Consider the following 20162-nt stretch of genomic DNA (forward strand, 5'->3'; position numbering starts at 1 on the left):
CACCAAAAAAAACGATCGGTATCGGATTCATTCCTTTGAAGGAACTGGAAAAAATGAATAATTGGCCTTGAAAGTGCTTGAAGAGTGCTTGAATTTTGCCTTGAAAAGGGTGTACAAGCCCTGAAATATAAAACTATTGTATGCCTATCTAATAGGAATGCATTATCAGAGGTAACAGCCTGCCTGCGTGAGCGTCTCCATCGCTGGCAACAGATTGAGCGCATCTGTGGGTTCCCCATCATCAGGAACCCCGGACTGACCAACCTCACCTCTCTGCTCTACTCGGAATCGCTTCCTGCCGGTTTTCCCCGAGCGCCTCAGCCGTCTTGCTTGTACCACAGTCCAATTCATGGCTCAATGGAGAGCCTGTTGGAAGAGTCTCCCACAACCATTCTGTCTCAGATTCCAGGTATAGTACTGCACAATTTGATAGGCTCCAAAAATGTATTCCATTTTTGTGCGTCTATAATTTGTTCAGCTGACTGGATTTTGTTGTCCTTAGGTGCACCATCTAAGACCTCACCCCGAACCCGAACAGCCACTGTACTTCGTACACGTCGTCATGGGGTCACACAACCACCAACTACTCTAATCTCAGCAGATCCTGATCTTCTCATTCCTATTCGTGCTCCCTACACTTGTTTTGATGAGGACGAAGGAGTATTTCGTAGAACCATAAAAAAGCAGTATGTCTCTCTCCATTTGCATTGCAGTTGAATATTTATTCATCTTTTGTTTAAATGATTTTCTTTTTCGACTTGTCAATAGAGACTCTCAAGAAAGGTTTTCTGATTCTGACCAGTCAACTTCACCTCCTCAAAGCAAAATATATTCTAGTTCCCCTGCTGATGCCTGCATTAGAAAGCTCTGTCATGAAGAAACAGAACCTGATGTAGAGCAGTCCCTGACAAAGCACGTGGATAAACAACTAGAAGTTGACGTTGGATCTTTAGTTCGAAAGGTTTGCACAGAAAATATTCAAAATCTTGTAGATATTCCCTGCAGGAAATTGGTAAAAGAGAAAACTCTGGACTGTTCTTTGGATAATCCTTCAATTATGACATCAAAAGAGGCTTCTTTAATTGAGGTGCCATTCAGAAGGAGATCCAGAGATAGAAGTGAACTTGCATCAGATTTTCCAACGAGAAAGATATCAAACAATGAATTGAATGCTGAATTTCCACCTAGACAATTGGACAGAGAATTAACAGAGGAATATCCAGACAATCTATCAAGAAGTTTACCTAGAGATCGAGTTGATTTACCTCTAGAAGTCAGGAAACTCGTTTGGGATGAAGTGGAAGCGTCAGAATTAGGCCACAAAAAATTATCGAGAGCTAATACGGGGGCATCGGTAGAAAGTGCTCCCAGGAAGTTACGTGAGTCTTCAGAATGTCCGCTCGATTTAGTAACCAGAAGGATTACAAGAGACTCGATGGGAATGTCGTTTGATGGAAGCTCTAGACACCTTGATTACCCCGTAAAGGCGATCGGCAAAGACAAATTTGTCGAGGCGCCAGCAATTCCAACAAGAAAAATCTCTAAAGAAGGGTATTTTCCTGAAACTGTTTGTTTAAAAGTTGCACCCAGAGAAGAACCAGAACATCGAACATCTTCAACCGAAAAGCTTGAGTTTTGTTCAGAACCATTGATAAGTCGGAGTTTACCCAAGGGGGAGTGTGATGTGCCTCTCAGGAGGAGAACACTTCAAATGCCAAGAGATGACCAAGAAAATGTTTCCTGGGATAGAATCGAATCACTAATAGAAACGCATCGCCCTCACGTTGTGATGAAACAGTCTCCAGACTCTGAAGCAAACTCAGGTGAAACTGAGCAACCAGACCTGACAATGGCCTCTTCAATGCCATGGAAGTCATCCACAGACAGCTTTGCAGCTGGTCCTTTGAGCCAAATTGTGTATGATGGAATCCTAGAGAAGTCCTGGAACAACTCCATGGCCGCAACCCCGGCGATCCTTTCTGCCTCGACTCCAAACCTTCCCCAAGGCTTCCCCAGAGTTTTGGCCGAGCCCGAGCCACCAGTGGCTCCACCGAGAGCAACGGGCCAACCCAGTCCGTCTTCGTCTGAAGCAAAAGATGAGAAAAACCGAGACAAGGAGAAGAGCAAAAAGTCCATCAAGCTGAGAAACCTTTTCAAGAAGAAAAATGAATCTTCAACAGAGAATATACAAAGCGGTCTACAGAAACTCTGAATGCTTGAGTATGCTTTTGTCCTCTCTTTTGGAATGAAGCTTAGGTGATGATGTAATTATCCAATAGAGCTTTGTCATGAGTACAGGCAGTCCTTGACTTAGTAACAAGTTCCCGTTTCTTTGCCAGCAATTTAACTCGAACTGACGTATAGATCAGATTAACCCCATCGTGATTTTTTTACATATGACTAAGTAAAAAAGAAAAAAAGAGTTAGGTTGCATTAGAGACGGTCACCTAGATTGGTGCACCTGCTAGGCCCTTAAAAACACCTGATACGTTGTGATAATAGCTCACTAACGATGGATCAGTGTGGTTTTCTGGGACATTTGATTTGTAACTGGCATTAGAAATTATCGTCACTAACCGTGTATTTAGATACATGATCAATTCCTACTTTTTTTCAATTGCATATAATTTGTAAACATGTAAAACCCTCAGTGTCCTTATACAAGGCAGATGTTTTAATGTTTGACTGAGGCTATTTTACCCCTACTACTATTATTTACAACCTGGTAATATCTTATTTGTAACAAACATACAAGCACAAGTTATTATTTTGTAAATGCATCTCAAATTGTTAGCTTTTTGTGGTAATTAGTAACAAAAAAGTAGCTCTCAGCTTCAAAATGGTTATTAACCCTTGCATTATAGTATAACTCACAGTTTTATGCAACGATTTATGCTGTCAAATTGTTGATAAAGACTACCATTTATTTCGGACAATAGGCTGCTATTTTTTTCTATATTTTGAACACTGCGTCTTAAAGAACCATGCAGGGATTCCGACTTTGTAATTCAAACAGTGCATCGCGAGGGCTCACAGCATGTAATGCCCCTATGTGATTTCTGCTCAGTGCTCTGAATGTCAAAAGTGGAGAAATTCATTTGATGGGTAGCTAAATGCCTCGTTACCTAATTAGTGATGCTCATTAATAGATGAACATGACTCCTACTGTCCCTATGGAGTAACATTGCGCTAATGGCAGAATCCGTGGGTAAATGTTTAGTACAGAAAAATAACACACTGTGCCTCGATTAAAACATTCGCTTGCTGATTGTGTGTGTAGCTGTCAATCTCAATCAACTAGCGCAGCAGTCAATATTGATTACAATTCAAAGTTCAAGATGCAAGTGTACAGCAGCTAATGGCTCTCCAGCTAGTTTTCTATTGTATTCTAATTAAATTAGTATTTAAGTACTCTCCAAACAAAACTCAATAGACTGTACGGACTAAAATTCAGAAGCCCGATTTGATGGTCACGAAGGATGGGATAGCTTAAAGTCATGTGACTCACTCAGATGAGTGTCTTAACCGTGGCACAATGGGTTACTTTACTGTACTAGACATTTACCTGCTGATTTTTTTTTTTTTTTTAAGAAATGAATGAGTTCATTGTTTGGACTGTTTAAGCCTGCGGCCTAAAATCTGGTGCGGCTTGTACAAAACCCACATTGAGTTTCTTCCTTAAATTCAACATGCAGCTTTTAATCAGGTGTACTCTGTAGTCCAGAATTTATATTCTCAGAAAATGACATAAAGGAAAAAAAATGTATTTTGAGTCCAGAAGAGTACACTAGCTGCTGACGTTGGTGATGATGGTAGTTCACTGTTGCAAATAACATTGATAATGTTCGGTGTACCAACTTGTTACCTACTAACATGATTTCTGGGAGTTTTCGCCATCAATTTTTTAATGTATTTTGTTTCCATAGTGCAGTGGTAACCGCATTCGCCTTTAACACAAAATCCCCGATTCGAGGCCTGGTGGAAACATATGTTAGCCTGGAGAGGGATGGACACCACCAGGCTGTACTTGCCCAAGATACACCATACGAGTTCTGGCCCCCGCAACCCTAGTGATTCAGGGATTCAACCAACCAACCATATTTTTCAGAGTAATCGTCACCCCATAGTAAAGTTTTCATGAAAGAAAAGAACTTCAAAAGCATCACCAATTGAGGAATCCCCATAGTACTTTAGCACTGATTTACAGAGTTACCGATCACAAAACGTTCTCATCTTGTATAGAAATAAGCAACCTTCAAGTAATTGATTTGAAACAACCCATCCCCAAAAAGCAGTCAAGTTTTCACCCCTGAGGAAAGTTTACTGATTTGACTGGAATGACTTTTACCGTCTGACACGCTTCACTCGCTCGTTTCATAGACAGACTTTAACGCTCACTTACGGACCATCAAATTTTAACCACTAAGCCCAGATGAAATCCATAGTGGGCGCCTGGGGCGCCTTGATGGAGTTTGGGGCGAGTAGTGCACACAAGCAATGTCTTCTTTTTTTGTTTATTTTTTCTTAATGCGTGTGGCATTGAAGAACAAAATGCCTAAGGTAAGCTTCTGCAGAAGTGCATGAAGAAAACATAAAGAACAAGATATTTCTTTGGGGTCTTCGCTTTGCCATTGCATTTCTTCTTCCTTCATGATTAACAGTAGCTGGCATTGATTTGCATGGCATTGTTCTATCTTGCATCATCGCCCCAATGGGTCGCACTCAAAAGAAAAGGTTCACCCTACACCTAATCAGGGCACAAATAAATGTATAATAGTTCAATAATACCGTATCAATTAAATTGATATGAGCCATGCAAAAAATTAAGGTCGCGCTTCAAAGTGGTAAATTGTAATGGGAAGAATTTCCCAACACCTATATGGGGAGAGGATCGTCTTAAAAACAAATATATTCACAATTAACTCAAGATCTAAAAATCACAGGTCTTGATAAGTGCTCCTGCAAGATTAAAAAAATCACATATGTAAATGGCAGACATATTTGTGGCTCTGCGAAATATATGATTCACACCGTTTTCATTTTTCTATTGTAATGGTACAGATGATATTGAAAAAGTGGTACGGAAAGTCCTTGAAAAATGCATGAATTTGGCCATGAAAATGGTGTACGAACCCTAATTTTCTAATCCGGTGTGCCTTTTTTAGAATAAAAATAGGGTTAAAATAAAAAATACATAAACACAACTAAAAGCTTTTACATACAGTAACCATTTGTGAATGTTAATTTAGTTGTGAAACCATATTTCTCGATATTCACATTCATCCATCCATCCATTATCTGCACCGCTTATCCTCAGTAGGGTCGCAGGGGTGTTGGAGCCGATCCCAGCTATCCTCGGGCAGTAGGCAGGGGACACGGAGACAGACAACTCACTTGCTCATTCACACCTAGGGACAATTTGGACCCGCCAATTAACCTGACATTCATGTTTTTGGGATGTGGGAGGAAACCGGAGTGCCCGGAGTAAACGCAAGCATGGGAAGAACATGCGAACTCCACACAGGAAGGTTCGATCTCAGGACCTCAGAACTGTGCCGCACACGCGCTAACCACTGCGCTGCCGTGCTGCCTATTTGCATTTAATGAATAAATAATAGGTTTTTGTTTTTTTGTGACTTCTTTTTAATGCAAACCTCTCTCTTACTGTAGTTTTAATTTCATGTTGTTTATACTCCAATGCGCTTTTTATCTGATAACATTTTTTACGAAATATTACTTTTAGGGGTGAGCCATATATTCAGAGGCGTCTTCTACCATTAGTCCGGAAAATATCCTATTGGCCGAACTCATTCCCACAATGCCTTTCTTGGTCTTGTTGAATAGGGGATGATGTATTTATCGCCAATAGGAAATTACACGACCCCCAACAGACCACCTAATTTGATTTGTCTTTCTTTTAAGTCTTTTGGTTGATACCTGGGCATAAACAGCAGTATCATGCTGCTCTTTTGTTTTCTGTGGATTTATGAAAAACAAAAACAACTCTTTATGTTTACGTTAGACCTTCAAAACATTTAACAAGGAACAAAGGTCTTCTTTGTTTGGATTTAGAGATTTCTTTAAGGCTTTAATAATTGTTTCACAGTTGATTAAATAAAATGCCACCTTTTAAACCTTTACCAGCTGCTCTTTGAGAATAACATTTTTGCGCTGTTTTATAGCTTCGTGTGAGGCCATTACAAAATTTTACAAGTGCGTGGTTAGGAAGCAACTCATTCAAAAAGTAAATACAGTAGACCCCCGGGATACAACATGAATCCATTCAGCGGTGAAGAACGCTAGGCGAAATTTCCGTATAGCGGGGAAGAGAAACCTAGAAGGCATGGCGTTTCCACATAAAAATGTTAAAATAACAAAACAGTATATATCAAGGGCTACTTATGTGTTTTATACGTCTATATAAATAAATTGTGTTAAAAATATGTACACATGTAAAGGACAAATGCATTTTTATTTACCTTTAATGTTAGTGGGTGAAAGCAGAAGGTGGAGGATATTAAACTTATTCTAAAACTTCTCATACGATGATTGACATGCCCTTCAATGGTTTTGTTGCCTTAATTGCCTCATTATTTTCTATAATTGTCCTGATTGTCGATTTGTTATGGCCATATTCCTTAATGAGGATAACAATGAGTGTGCCCTTTTGGTATTCCTTGATTATCTTAAGCTGCATATCCATTGTTATCATCTTCTTGTTTCTCCCTTTAGCATCACTGCATGTCGTGGGACTCATAGCTAAACAAATTTAAGTATTTCTCATGAAAGTTTGAGAAAGGCATTGTGGGAATGAGTTCTACCAATAGGATATCGGCATCTTCTTGATGCTGTGACGCAAACCAATAGCAAACAGCCATCTTAGAGTTGTTTGAGACACGCGAGTCACTGTCATACTCGTAAGCAGGTGTTTCAAACTCAATTTTCTGGAGGGAGAGCTTAGGTCTGAGTAAGTTTGGGCCATATTTATACTCAAAAATAGCTCTGGAAATAAACAAATGTTAAGAATTATTAATAAAGTTAATCAATCAGTAAAAGTTCGAACAATACAGAAAATATGAAAAGATGCGTACATTTGTGAGTAGAGAAATGTAATTGTAATGTTTCAGATTGTAATGTGTGTAAGTCTTTAACTTTACAGTTATGAACACAAACTGTTCTGAACATGGCTTCTTGCAAAATAATTTGTTGTTAATTCATGTGACTTAGGATGGCATTACAGATGCAAATATAGCTATGTTGTGTGTTATAACCATGCTCAAGTTGATAAAACATATTAAACACACTTTTTTCAATGCCAGGGAACTCACCTAAGGTTACATGCATGGTATATCCACTGTCCTTTAAGCGTCAGTTCAACTGAAGTGATAAATTCCCCAGGGAGCATCTAAATCAAACTCCTACAAACTTTCATATCAAGGCAAGGGCCTCACAATATTGTCCCACAAGCCGAAAACGACGTACAAGTTACAGTGCCGAGAAAAAGTATTTATACCCTTCCTGATTTGTGTTTTTTTGCATATTTATGCCTCACATAGGTTTCAGATCATCAAACCAATTTTGATATCCCACAGGAACACAAAATTAAGTTATGAAATTCAATTTATTAAAGCACAAAAAAAAAAAATCTAAACCTATCTGGCACTATGTGAAAACGTAATTGCCCCCACATGAGTTTGGCCACCTTTGTCAGAGGTGGACTTGCTGTTTGTGTATCAGATTGTTGTCCTGCTGCTTGATCCAAAAGAGCTTGAGTTTGAGGGCACGAACTGAAGGTCGGACGACGCTTTGTGTTCTTTTGTGACAGCAGTGGTTTCGCCTGGGAACTCCCTTTGAGGCCATTTTTGGCCAGTTTCTTTCTCATAGTGGAGTCGTTAAGACTGATCATAACTGGGCTGCTTTGCTTTCTCAGGACCAGGACAGCTTGCTGTGGTTGACAGAATAATGGATTGTTGGACTGTCTTTGTGTGCTATTAAAATTGTATTGATAACCTGAAATTTTTGTGAGTGATAAATATGCAAAAAACATAGAAATCAGGAAGGGGGCAAAAACTTTACCACAGCACTGCAATCCACTGTCATTTAAGCTTCAGTTCAACCGCGGTGATGATCTCCTCCAAGGGAGCAACCATATCAGACTGTTACATTAAACTTCCATACTAAGAATAAAGCCTCGCAAAATGGATTTTGGGCTAAGTGTGTGAGAGCCCTGCTCATAAGCTTTTGGGGCAGTCTAAATCATTCGTTGTCGATGTATGTTGGGGTGAATTACGAAGGGCCGAAAAAACAGTGTTTTACCCATCATAACATCAAAACATTGGAAGGTAGAGATGCTGTAACCAGGTGGTCTACTGTATTTAGGTTTTATTAACCCAGTTAAAAAGAAAAAATATATAAATATCACTATGAGTAAGTCTTTTTAATCTAAAAAAGAATCATCTTATTGGTGTATTTAATCATCAGATTATTCTTTACCTTTTTTGATTGCTGGAGATCAGCGATTAATTCACAAGCCTCATAAAGTAATTTGATGACACGAAAGTCTTACAAAATCTGCAAAGCGTGTATTGTTTTAATCATTTGAAGGTGCCCTTTATTTTAATGTTCAGATTGCTGTATTTATTTGTGTGTAACATCCTTCTTTTAAACCTAAAAAATAACTCAAAGAGTGTATGTTGTACACAAAATTTTACGATAATAATCCGAATTCATTGTCATTTTAATACATTTATTGTCATGGAGGCATAATATTGCAGACTACGTTGTCAAAACCTTTCATAAGGTGGGTTATGCAAATAATCAGCACTTTTGAGGAGAAAATGTCGATTACTTGAAAAACTGTCAAAATCAGAGACAATAAAAAATGCATACTATTTATAACACTGTACTCTGCTGCTTTACCATGAGTGTTTTTCACTTTTTTTAAAAAAGGTTTACTGTTACCTCCATTGTTTACAAACTTAATGTATTTTGATTGTTATACTTTTTGAGATGTCACAGTTATGTTTATTGATTGATTAGAAGCGAAAGTAAAACAATACTTTTTTTGCTATAATAACAGATTCATCTTTTGATTATGCATGTGAAAAGCCAATACAATTGATTTCTGATTCAGCATAATTTGAAATGAATAAATTTTACTTGAAAACACTGCGCATTTGCAATGTTTCACGGTCCACATTTTATGAGGGTTATCATAATTAATATTATTATTATCAGTTATTATTCCATCATAACAAAACATTTTAAAAGCAGAGTAAGCACAGGAAAGTACAGTACAAAGATTTTGCATCTGCCCTCCAGCAGGGGGCAGAAATGTTTTGCTATTAGTTGCTTGTTTCAGGAAAGCAGATTTTGTGTTGTTTTGCTAGAATAGGCATGGAAAAAGAATTAACACTTTTGGGTACCAGGGAATAAATAAGTAACCTAAATTGTGTCTTTTAATTATTTAGACAGGACAATACAATTGTTTCCTCTTTATTGTTTGATTGGTCGTCACTAATCTGGCAGGACTTTCCAATACAAGAACAAACAAAAACATTGCTTCGTAATGATGACTTAAATTCAAGTACAGGTTGAGCCAACAGCTTCCCCAAAACATTTTCACGGGTTTTCACTCATTCAAACAAGGCATTTTAATGAATATTATCATTGTGTACTATGGATTGAAAAACAAAATATTTACAAATCATGGCTCGGTTTCATCCCATCTTTTGTCAGTGCTCACTGAAACGACCGCTTTTTACACACAAACCAAAAATTTTCAATTTTTCTTGAATAGTCTATCATGTTTATACATCCATCCATCCGTTATCTGCACCGCTTATCCTCAGTAGGGTTGCGGGAGTGCTGAAGCCCATCCCAGCTGTCTTTGGGCAGTGGGCAGGCGACACACTGAACTGAAATATTTAGCTAGTGCTAACTAGCTACGTTAGTGGCTTACTGTTGCCATTTATTACTACATAAATGAGCTGCTTTTATTGTGATTAACCAGGGATTCAAAATTGTAAACTCCCGAATCTCACATAGGTGGAAAACGCCTATGTACTGTACCATAAAGCTTATTACGCCGAAAATAATTAGTTTTTTTTTTGGTGCCCACCTGGGCACTTGATATCCTATGCGGTGTGCATGATGTGCTTTTGCGGGGCTATGGCCTTGAACAACTTGACAGTGAACGGTCGTGGAGAGTATGCTCTTTATATCCTGGACCAAACAAGTTGCACCTTCAGCGCTAAGTCGGCCATGCGCGCACTAGCCTCGACACATGCTTGTCACAATTGGAAAGCTATAGACTAGATTTGCATGAGCATAATTTGATCTCGGAGCCAAATGTACTCATGAATGCCATACCGCAAATATCAACCCTTTAAACCATATTATCCTAAAAACATCCGGGAGCACCAAAACAAAAAATATGATGGTACAGAAAGTACATGACAAATTGTTGTTTATTTTTGTTGAACATTTATAGAGCTGTGCATGAAAAATAATTTATCTAAATATACACTATCCAGATCAGTTCAGTACACCTGAATAAACAGCAAACATTTCATGATTAATTCAAACTGAGCAAAGCATGCCTGGATGAAAATTGACAGAGTAGATATCAAAGCCAAGTGTGGTCCCATGATCTACGTTTTGATTCATTGCCATTGACCAAACCGTCAAAAGTGGGACGCGCAGATGCCGCCGCTGGCCACACTCCAAACACTCCGACGTCTTTTTAATGATGTGCCCAGATAACAAAATAGATGAGTGTGTTTACACACCCAATATGTTTCAGTCCATCTAAATCATTTGACAGACATACTCGCAATGCCCTCAAAGTAAAACTCGGCGGAGAGTTGGCAGCACAGTCACTAACCTTGAAGTCGACATCAATTTATGATGAAGAATGACCATTTTTAATACGCCTTCCAACCCACGCTCAATAATAAAAAAAATAACTTCCGCGGTTCTAGCAAGAAATATGAAACTTTTTTTTTTAATTTCCTGGCACATTGTTTGCTTGCTTCTAGTTGGAGTGTTCCTCTCCTCTTCAAGGACATTTGTGTCCAAACATACCCTTGAAAGTACAACAATTTTCAGCCCAAATAACAAGCTCTCCCTGAACATGTTTCCTTTTGTTTTTAAGCCTCGGTTGACCTGAATCAAGTTTTGGTGAAAGTAAGGGATAAACAGGATTGTTTATTTACTCTTACAGTATACAATATTTATTTTTCTCGGTCCCTTTTAGGGCTGGCACCCAAGTGTTGTCTATCCCCGCAAAGGAACCAATGAGCTGCTGGTGTAAAACGGGGGTGGGACATTCTTGCGTGCCATTTCCGCTTTGCGCACTGCAAGGAAATAAGAAGACCAGTGTTTTTCAAACTTTTTAGAGCCAAGGCTCTTTCATTGCAAAATCCCGCAGGACACCACCAGCTGAAAATGTGAAAAAAAAAACCACCAACTGAAAATGTGGCAACAAAGTGTTTTTTAACATTGAAGAATGACATTATATTATTATATTGATTATATTGAATATTATATTGAATAGGCAATTAGCTACTGCTGGCGCTCATGGTATGGAAAAGTACTACGTGATGAAGCCGCCAGGCACTAGACCACACACTGTTTGGAAAAAAAAAACAATCTAATTGCTATTTTTCATACCTGTATTGCAATCTCGATGCAATTTTTGATTTTTAAAAGAAAAGTGCATTTCTGTGAAAAAAATTGCAAATTTACTTCGGGATGACCTTATTACTGACTGAAAGTACACGACTGTAACAAGATAAGAACTATAGATCAACAAATAAAAACAGAATTGCAGTTGAAAAAACGGTGTTTATTATTACAGTGGAACCTCGGTTCTCAACCATAATCCGTTCCAGAACTCTGTTCGAAAACTGATTTGGTCGATTACCGAAAATCGTTTTTCCCATTAAAAGTAATGTAAAATCGTTTTAATCCGTTCCAACACCCTGAATGTTCAGCATGAACGTAAACATGAAGCTAACCCAGGCTAATCGTACGTTCGCGTTAGCGTAATCTTCCGTACGAAAGATTAGGCTAACATGAACGTGTAAAAATGAAAAAAAAAGGATTATGAATAGGATTTCTTACCTTTGTGGTGGACGGTGGGGAGAGAAAAATAATCATAAGTTTTTCAACCTCTCCCAAAACTTGCGGCAGTTGCTTGCTTATAGCGCTAACTTCCCTAGCCGCATAACTCGATTTCACAGCCTCCTTATTCTTTACTATCGTACTGATAGTAGATTTAGCCATGCTGTATTCACTAGCAAGATCGGAAATTCGTACACCTCTTTCATATTTAGCTATTATGTCTTTCTTAAAGGCAATAGTTGGACAAACAACTTGTACAACCTGCTTGCACCGACCTTCTTCGGAGGCATAATTAGGGGCTAAAACACCAGTATGCCATTCAGCATCGCAACCTAGCGTACCAGCGTTCGAACTCCGATTTTTTGACCGAACAGCGAAGCAAGAATTTCTCGAAATTTTTGGTCGAACACCGATTTGTCCAAACTGAGAGGCGTTCAAAAACCGAGGTTTCACTGTATTACACAAACGTATAACACAATTGAACGGATTCTCATTTCAGAATAAGAAAGCGATTCAGAGAGTGGCTGGCTAGCTACACTCTAGCATCAGTTAACCATGACTTTAGCCAGGTCTCCGCGATGATTAAAACACAAGAGTCTTGAATTTTGTGGTTCCCACTAGTTGTAGCTCAGTCCTTTCCCGGACAATTCATGGAGCACCCATTGGAAAAAACCATTTTTTTGTGCTTTGACTTTCATCAGAGTTGGAATTAATAAATATATTTATTTTCACTGTAATGAGCCGCTAAGGCTACTGTTTGTTCCGTGGCCATTTCTTTTGGTGGCCAATTGTGCAAAACGCCCGCTATTTGACTGACACCATGCACCAGCCTATCACAGTCATGCACATTGCTTGCAAACTATGCCTCGCAGTTTAGTGTCGTTTAAAATAGCAATTCTTTTTGGCCAAGCACTCCATCACATGGAACTATAATTTCTTGGAAAAAAAACACACAATCGCAACACGAAGCGTGTCATTGTGGCCCGCCCAAAACGGACTGCATAGTTGGCCGTGATCCATTATCCCTAAGACGACTTTTTCTGAGAATGGGGGCCGAGAGTTTAAATGTGTCTTGGTGCATAGTTATTTCTGACGATGTAGGTAGTAATCGATTGATTGATAAAGTCAAACCCAAGTCACTCCAACACTATTTTTGGGAAATATGTTTACCAGAGGGGGGCAGCACGGCGGCGCAGTGGTTAGTGCGTGGGCGACACAGTTCTGAGGTCATGAGATCAAACCTCCTGTGTGGAGTTTGCATGTTCTCCCTGTGCTTGCGTGGGTTTCCTCCGGGCTCTCCAGTTTCCTCCCACATTCCAAAAAACATGCATGTAAAGTTAATTGGCCGGTCCAAATTTTCCCTCGGTGTGAATGAGCGAGTGAGTTTGTCTGTCTCTGTGTGCCCTGCGACTGGCTGGCAACCAGTTCAAGGTGTCCCCTGCCCACTGCCCGGAGATAGCTGAGATGGGCTCCAGCACCCCGCAACCCTACTGAGGATAAGCGGTGCAGGTAATGGATGGATGGATGGATGGATGGTTGTTTACCAGAGGGCGGTACGGCAGTGCAGTGGTTGGCGCATGTGTGGCACAGTTCTGAGATCATGAGATCAAACCTTCCTGTTTGGAGTTTGTATGTTCCCCCCGTGCTTACGTGGGGTTCTCCCGGGCACTCCGGTTTCCTCCCACATTCCAAAAACATGCATGTCATGTTAAAATTGTCCCTAAGTGTGAATGAGCGAGTGAGTTGTCTGTCTCTGTGTGCCGTGATTGGCTGACAACCGCCCAAAGTTAGCTGGGATGGGCTCCAGCCCCCCCGCGACCCTATTAAGGATGAGTGGTGCAGATAACGGATGGATGGATGGATGTTTCCTGTTCTTGTCATTGTAAACTAAAATAATGAAACACTTAAAAATAAAACAGACAGCACAATTAAAAAAGGAAGAATGAAGTGCAAATAGTCATATTCATATCATTTGGCTGTTAACCAGTGTTTGGGTTATTTGCAATGATACATTGCATTTTAACTTCTTCCACCTGGCTTAGCTGGGAAGCATTTAAAAAGTCAATTCCGAGGAGGGAACCAAACAGAAATTATGCATGACCGAGCGGAGCCCAGAGAGCAGTTGGAAGCGAAACTAAACTGTGCTGAAACATTTCATGTCAGCAATGCAAGGTGGGCTGCAAAGAAACCTCGAACGTGAGGTGGGTTTGTCCTTGTTTTTAGCTTGCTGTGTCAGTCTGTCATACGGAGGAATTTGATTTTTTCTAAAGCCTTGCAGTAGCAAACAAATAGAAACAAGCACAAGCTACAGCACGTCAAATGTCAACTTGCATGGTTGACCACTGGAAACTCATGTCAGTGGGGGAGAGAGAAAGAAGAAAGAGAGAGAGAGTATAGTGGTAAAACACTGTAAAATAAAAACCACAATATCTTTATATCCACCTTGTAGTCCAATGTTGTGCTACTGTTTTCCCAAACGTTACCTAAATGCTAACAAGTACTCACTCCGGAAAACCCTGTCTCTAAACTCCTGGTGCATAAAACCATTAAACCGTATACATTTTCTTACACCACAGGACACCATTTAAATACTGTGGACCCCAGGATACGCCATAACTCCTTCTAAAGTAGGGATAACAAGGTAAAGTGGTCGTATAGTATGGGGACGGAATCTTATGTTGATTAGATTATGCGTTCCAAATCACCTGTACACCAGGTCAAAACAATAAAATTGTTAAGTACTTATTACTTTTTTCTTCGTCCCACTGCCCTTTAGGCATTTTGTTATGCATTGAAGTGATATTTACATGAGTACAAAAACAATGTAACTGCCTGAAATGAACAAATAATTGAATGAAGGAATATGCATATTAAATATTGACAAAAACATTATAGTTTAGTGTACACTCAAAATAAGGAAAGAAGACATCAACCATTTTTGAACTTACTAGGAGAATAGCAGAGGACTTGAACCTGAAGGCCCGGTCACACAGCCTTTCACGGGCGTATCGAGGCTGGATCACGGCCAGAAGTTTCTGCCCGTGAAACAGACGCGGTGGAAAATGTGCAAAATTGGCTAAACCCGCTGTTTACCCGTGGTATGCCCGCGAAACAGACGCCGGCGACTGTTCCGCGTCCTCATCGCGGGTAACCGCGGCTGCATCGTGTTTGACCGTGCTTACACGCGGTACACACGCTAATGCACGTGATAACACCGCGATACAGGCGCAGAACAAACGTGCTATGACCGTGCTCCACCCGCGATTACCCGCTAAAACCACGTCTTGGCCGCGGCCGTAGCACGTCCTAGCACGTTCGTACCGCGTCTTTACTTCGTGTGTACCACGTGTGCCGCCCGCGGTTACCCGTAGTCTAAAGTTTTGAGCAGCGCAAAACTTTTTCGCGCGGCCAACCGTGTGTGAATTTCTTACCGCATGTAAAGCACTGCTGTATCTCGTCTGTATCGCAATCTCAAAGCGTCCAACAGCGTCTGCTTCACGGGCAGAAATTTCTGGCCGTGATTCAGCCTCGATACGCCCGTGAAAGGCTGTGTGACCGAGCCTTAAAATAAGAAATTCCAACCCGTTCTAAAAGCCCTTCTTTGAGCCTTTTTTTTCCTAAATCAAGGTTGTTACACAAAGCAGATCCGCCCTAAAAGGTGTGGGAAACAAAGAACAGCAACTTGATTGTTCGATAGTGGCAATGATGTAAACAGTGTATAATAGTCAAAACAACAAACAACAGTGCGAAATAACAGTCAAAATCACAATCTGCCATCCTATGCAATCTCTATTGCAGTTACCCAATATTAAAATCAGATTTAACTCCATTAGGAATAAAATAGTACGTTCTATTTGTGAATCCATTAAAGGGAAATATGTTGGTAATTAGTATCCTCATTTGCAGTATTTTTACAAAAGTGTTTTGCTTGCACCTAGTTTTGAAACCATTATTTAGGACCACAATGATGGTCAAAATGACCCACACCACTCAAATTTGAAGCTTATTTATATTGGAGCCCTGGCATGATTATTATTTTATAGATTTTATCAAATCATCTAACATCACATAGTGAAATAAAATGTGCTGAAGAATTACCTTTTGTCTGGAGACCGCGTTTGACAGTATTGTTGAATTTTGTCTTAAAAGATTTGGTGTGGTGCTCTCAAAAGAAAATCGAAATATTTTTGCTTTTATGATTCATTGGTTCAAAAAGGTTCCTGACCTTTGTTTCAGAGTGTTCTGGGATAAAAAGGTGGGGGTCTAAGGGTCTTATTAAACGGAACAGAAATCTAAAGCTCATTTCCGCATGCCACTGACAGAATCTTCCACACAGAATGCACGAGAAGGCAGCTCCACCTTAAACTAGTATGTGAGTTAAAAATGGCTCTAATTTTAGTTCTTTAACAAGTAGAGCCTTAATAAAACCCAGAGGTCGTTAACTCAGTAGCTTGAAATGAAAAGCCTTTCGGCTTTGCGCAGGCGTGCACATTTTTCTGCTAATTGTTTTGTTCGCAGAGCAGCATGGCCGCTGATGCATTCCTCCCCGGCTACATGCATCACCTCCGCTTTGCATGTGCAAAATTTGAATAGATGTTTATGCCCTCAATGGTATGCACAAGGTCAGAGCGCCTCTAATAGAACTTCAACTGCATGCGTCATAGCTGCAATCGTGCTTGCCACTAGATAGCGATGTGGAGCTATAATTGAAATATTCAAATTGAAGCACTATTCTCTGCCCTTCAACTTTGTGCATACAGTTGACTCAATTGGAGAAATGTCATTTCCTCCTTGTCATTGCATTCAGGGATGCTCAACTGTGACAAAAATGACAATTAGCCTTATTCAACTGTTGCTAAGGTGTTAAGGATACTCTATTATGAAATTTTGTTATTGCTAGGAACAGTGTAAGGCACTTTACTTTAAAAAAGTAATTTTTATAGTTACTACTTCTTTCAAAAAGCAACTCATTTATTAATTGAATTACTCTACAGTGAAAGTAAGTAGTTACCAGGGAAATGACCGTAAGTTCATCAGCCACCTCTTTTTGTCACAAGTTTTCAACCCTGCATCTTATGCAATGATGCGGCTAATTTATGCAGTCTTTTTAACGGCAGCCAGGGGCACCCGAGCAGTAAACGTAAGAGTGAGACAGGTGAAATATATGTGTCGAGGAAGACGCAATTTTAATGTAACTTTGCACTTTGTATATGTATAAAAAAACTTGAATAGACCATCATCATGGAAAAGGTGTCAATCGAAAGGGGAGGGCTAACTATAATTGGGAATAATTTGAGAAGTCTTTTAATTTGTAAACGGAAATAATGTGGCGAAACGAACGGATGACAAGAGGCAAAGTCCAACAAAGCAAAAAATCCTATTCATTGGTCGGTATTATCGTGTGTTTTGGCGTACATATTTGACACGTTTCAATTCCACTGATTGTCCTTGGTGTAACAAAGCCATTTTCACGGACATTCAAAGAAGTTAAAGACGGGTAGGTGACTTAATGGTGAGTTACTTTGGCTATAAAGTTTTCGGGTATCTTGTTTCAGACTGATTGGGATGTTTCTGTGATGAGTATATTTTAAAATGGTCATCACATCTTGAATTCCAAGGGCTTAAGCTAAAACTGTATAAAATCAAAACATATCATAACGAGGAACATACGTTCTTAAAATATCGCCATCAAATGACCAAATAGCAGATGTTTTTTAAAAATTATTTCAATCCCAAGAGCCAAAAAGAAATAAGCTGCTTCAAAAGCTTTCTCCATTTGGGCCCCAGTGCTGTGAAAAGCTCTGCCCTCTGAAATTGGATCTGCAACCTCAGTTGGAGTGTCAAAATCTAGGCATAAAACACTCTCTTTTACAAGAGCTAATGAACTGTTGACTTTAGAAATCTGTCAACTGGAAATGCTATTATTACCTACATTTCAAGTTGACACTGTCTGTGTATTGTCCGTTGATGCCCTTGCATTTTCCATTCCAGCCTGGAAGGGGATTTCTTCATGTGCGGCCCCTTTTCAAGGTTTCTTAAATTCCTCATGCTGAGGTTTTGGAGTTTTTCCTTGCCCTCATGTCGGTTTTAGATCAGTGGATGGTGTAAAAGTAGTCTGTGGTCTGTTCAGCCCTTTAAAACTTCTTGTGATTAAAGGCTTTACCGGTAAACATGACTTGATCTGTACTATTAAGATGATAATTGTGACATCATATTTGGGTCTTGCTATCGTGCATCGCTATACAGTAGCGCACGATGGGTGACCTCTACCACAACTTAATTTCAAAATAACCGAGCTCGCTTTTTTACGTGGCCTTGGCTTGAGGTTGCCGTGGCGATAGTGAAGGTTACACAAAGAACCTCTTTCCGACTTTATAAGGCTCTATAAATGACAGCAAAGATAGAAGTCTAAAACTTTACCACTCAATTTAAAGTTGAAATGACATTTTACTGTTAAAGTGTGATTAAGTAATGGCTCTCCGCAGAGGTACGTTTGATCTTTCTTGGTCCAATTATCTCGCTCAGTTGCCTAGCAGACATTTGTACTATCACTCAAAAAAAAACACGAACTGTAATTGCATCGCACGGAAGAAGGGTAATAGCTATAAGGGGAAAAATGATGAATGTTTTCATATGTGTGATGAATGTTATTATTCTTGGATTCCAGGTGCACGTATATCGTTTTCTGCTTTCAAATTACCTTCCGCACGTTGTTCACAAATCCAGATGGCCGATATACGTTTGCGTGTTCATTGACGATGATTGAGAAGCAAAACACAGACAAATATAACATTGGCAATCTGCTTGTATACAGTGCTAAAAGCAGAAAAAAATGCATTATTTATTCCACGGCTGTGTTTGGCAGTGAAGGTCTGCTCAGAGGAAACTTTTATTTTTTTCCATGTTTGCCCCAGAAGAGTTTTTTATGTCCTTGTAGGATCCAAACAAACTCATTAAGATGTTGCTTCACTGTAGAGGTTGTTGACATGCCTCGGAATTATCTCGAGTGGTTACGTGTCATTGAGGAACATCTGTGGATGTTTCTGCAGTTTTCTTCTATTCCGCTGAAAATATGTTTTTGACGAAAGGATGGTAAAGCCACACAGAAAATAAAACAATGTTGTTTCACACACAGATATGTCACAGTCTGTATTTCGAGTTTAATAGTGACGTGCAATGAAGTTCATGTCTGGTGAAGGCACAGTCAGATACACAAAGAAAAAAACGTACATCATTCGGTTGGCAGAGCAAAAACGCAATATAAAAATTAAACTGTAGCCAAATCAAACACTTGGTCTCACTATCCCCCTCTGACATGAGGCAACATAATTGTGTGCCTCACTCAGCAGCTGCAGACGCTCAGCACATAAATAGGTTACATACCAATTGTATTAATACATTTTCATCATTTTTGTATTATAAAGAAAAAGTCCAGTTAATTAAAAAAAAAACGTTAAATGAAAAGTAATTAAAACACTGAATAAATATAACCATTTAATATACTTTTAATATCAGGGTTTTAGCTTAAGGCCCTAAGGTGGCACTGTGTTGTCTGCTACGAGTGAAGGTGACAGAGTGTGACGGCAGAACATAGCACCAATCTAAGAAGGGATTTCAACGTGAAAAGAAATTTTTCGACCTATGATTTTTTTTTAATGAAAATTAACATTGGTATAAGTGCATGTATTTTTGACTGGTATTCAAATCAATGTTTTTTTTTACTGGAAGGAAGTGTTTTTGTTCTTTATTTTTACCATTGAGAGGCACTAAAAACTACCATTTGTCTCTTTAAGTTTAGAATGGATAGGTTTGTAGGCATGAATCGTAGTCCTTCAGATTAACCACCACAGGAAGCCAGAGGTCCACCAAAGAAATTAAATCAGTTGCAATTCCGATATGTTTTTAATGGAAAAACCGTTCACATTCTTATTTATTGTAAATATGTATTTATTTGCAGTACATTATTTCTGACAAAGAATAATTAATTCAAAAAACAAGACAAGCCACCAGTACCCACCCTTCTTGGAGTCCTTAGA

The 20162-nt window shown here is 39.3% G+C and overlaps 1 protein-coding gene across 1 annotated transcript in view; it reads left to right on the forward strand.

The window, feature by feature from the left end:
* LOC148361897 (uncharacterized) overlaps positions 1-20162 on the forward strand; it is a 44741-nt gene that overhangs the window by 18736 nt on the left and 5843 nt on the right. Inside the window, exons 10-12 of the mRNA XM_088342946.1 lie at positions 156-409; positions 503-686; positions 769-2220. Of these exons, the coding sequence (XP_088199072.1) occupies positions 156-409; positions 503-686; positions 769-2212 (1882 nt within the window). The 3' untranslated portion in view covers positions 2213-2220. The remainder of the gene's footprint in view (positions 1-155; positions 410-502; positions 687-768; positions 2221-20162) is intronic.

The sequence above is a fragment of the Urocampus carinirostris genome, chromosome 8, assembly GCF_059441175.1.
Source record: "Urocampus carinirostris isolate Australia breed hairy pipefish chromosome 8, RoL_Ucar_1.0, whole genome shotgun sequence".
Classification (NCBI taxonomy): Eukaryota; Metazoa; Chordata; class Actinopteri; order Syngnathiformes; family Syngnathidae; genus Urocampus; species Urocampus carinirostris.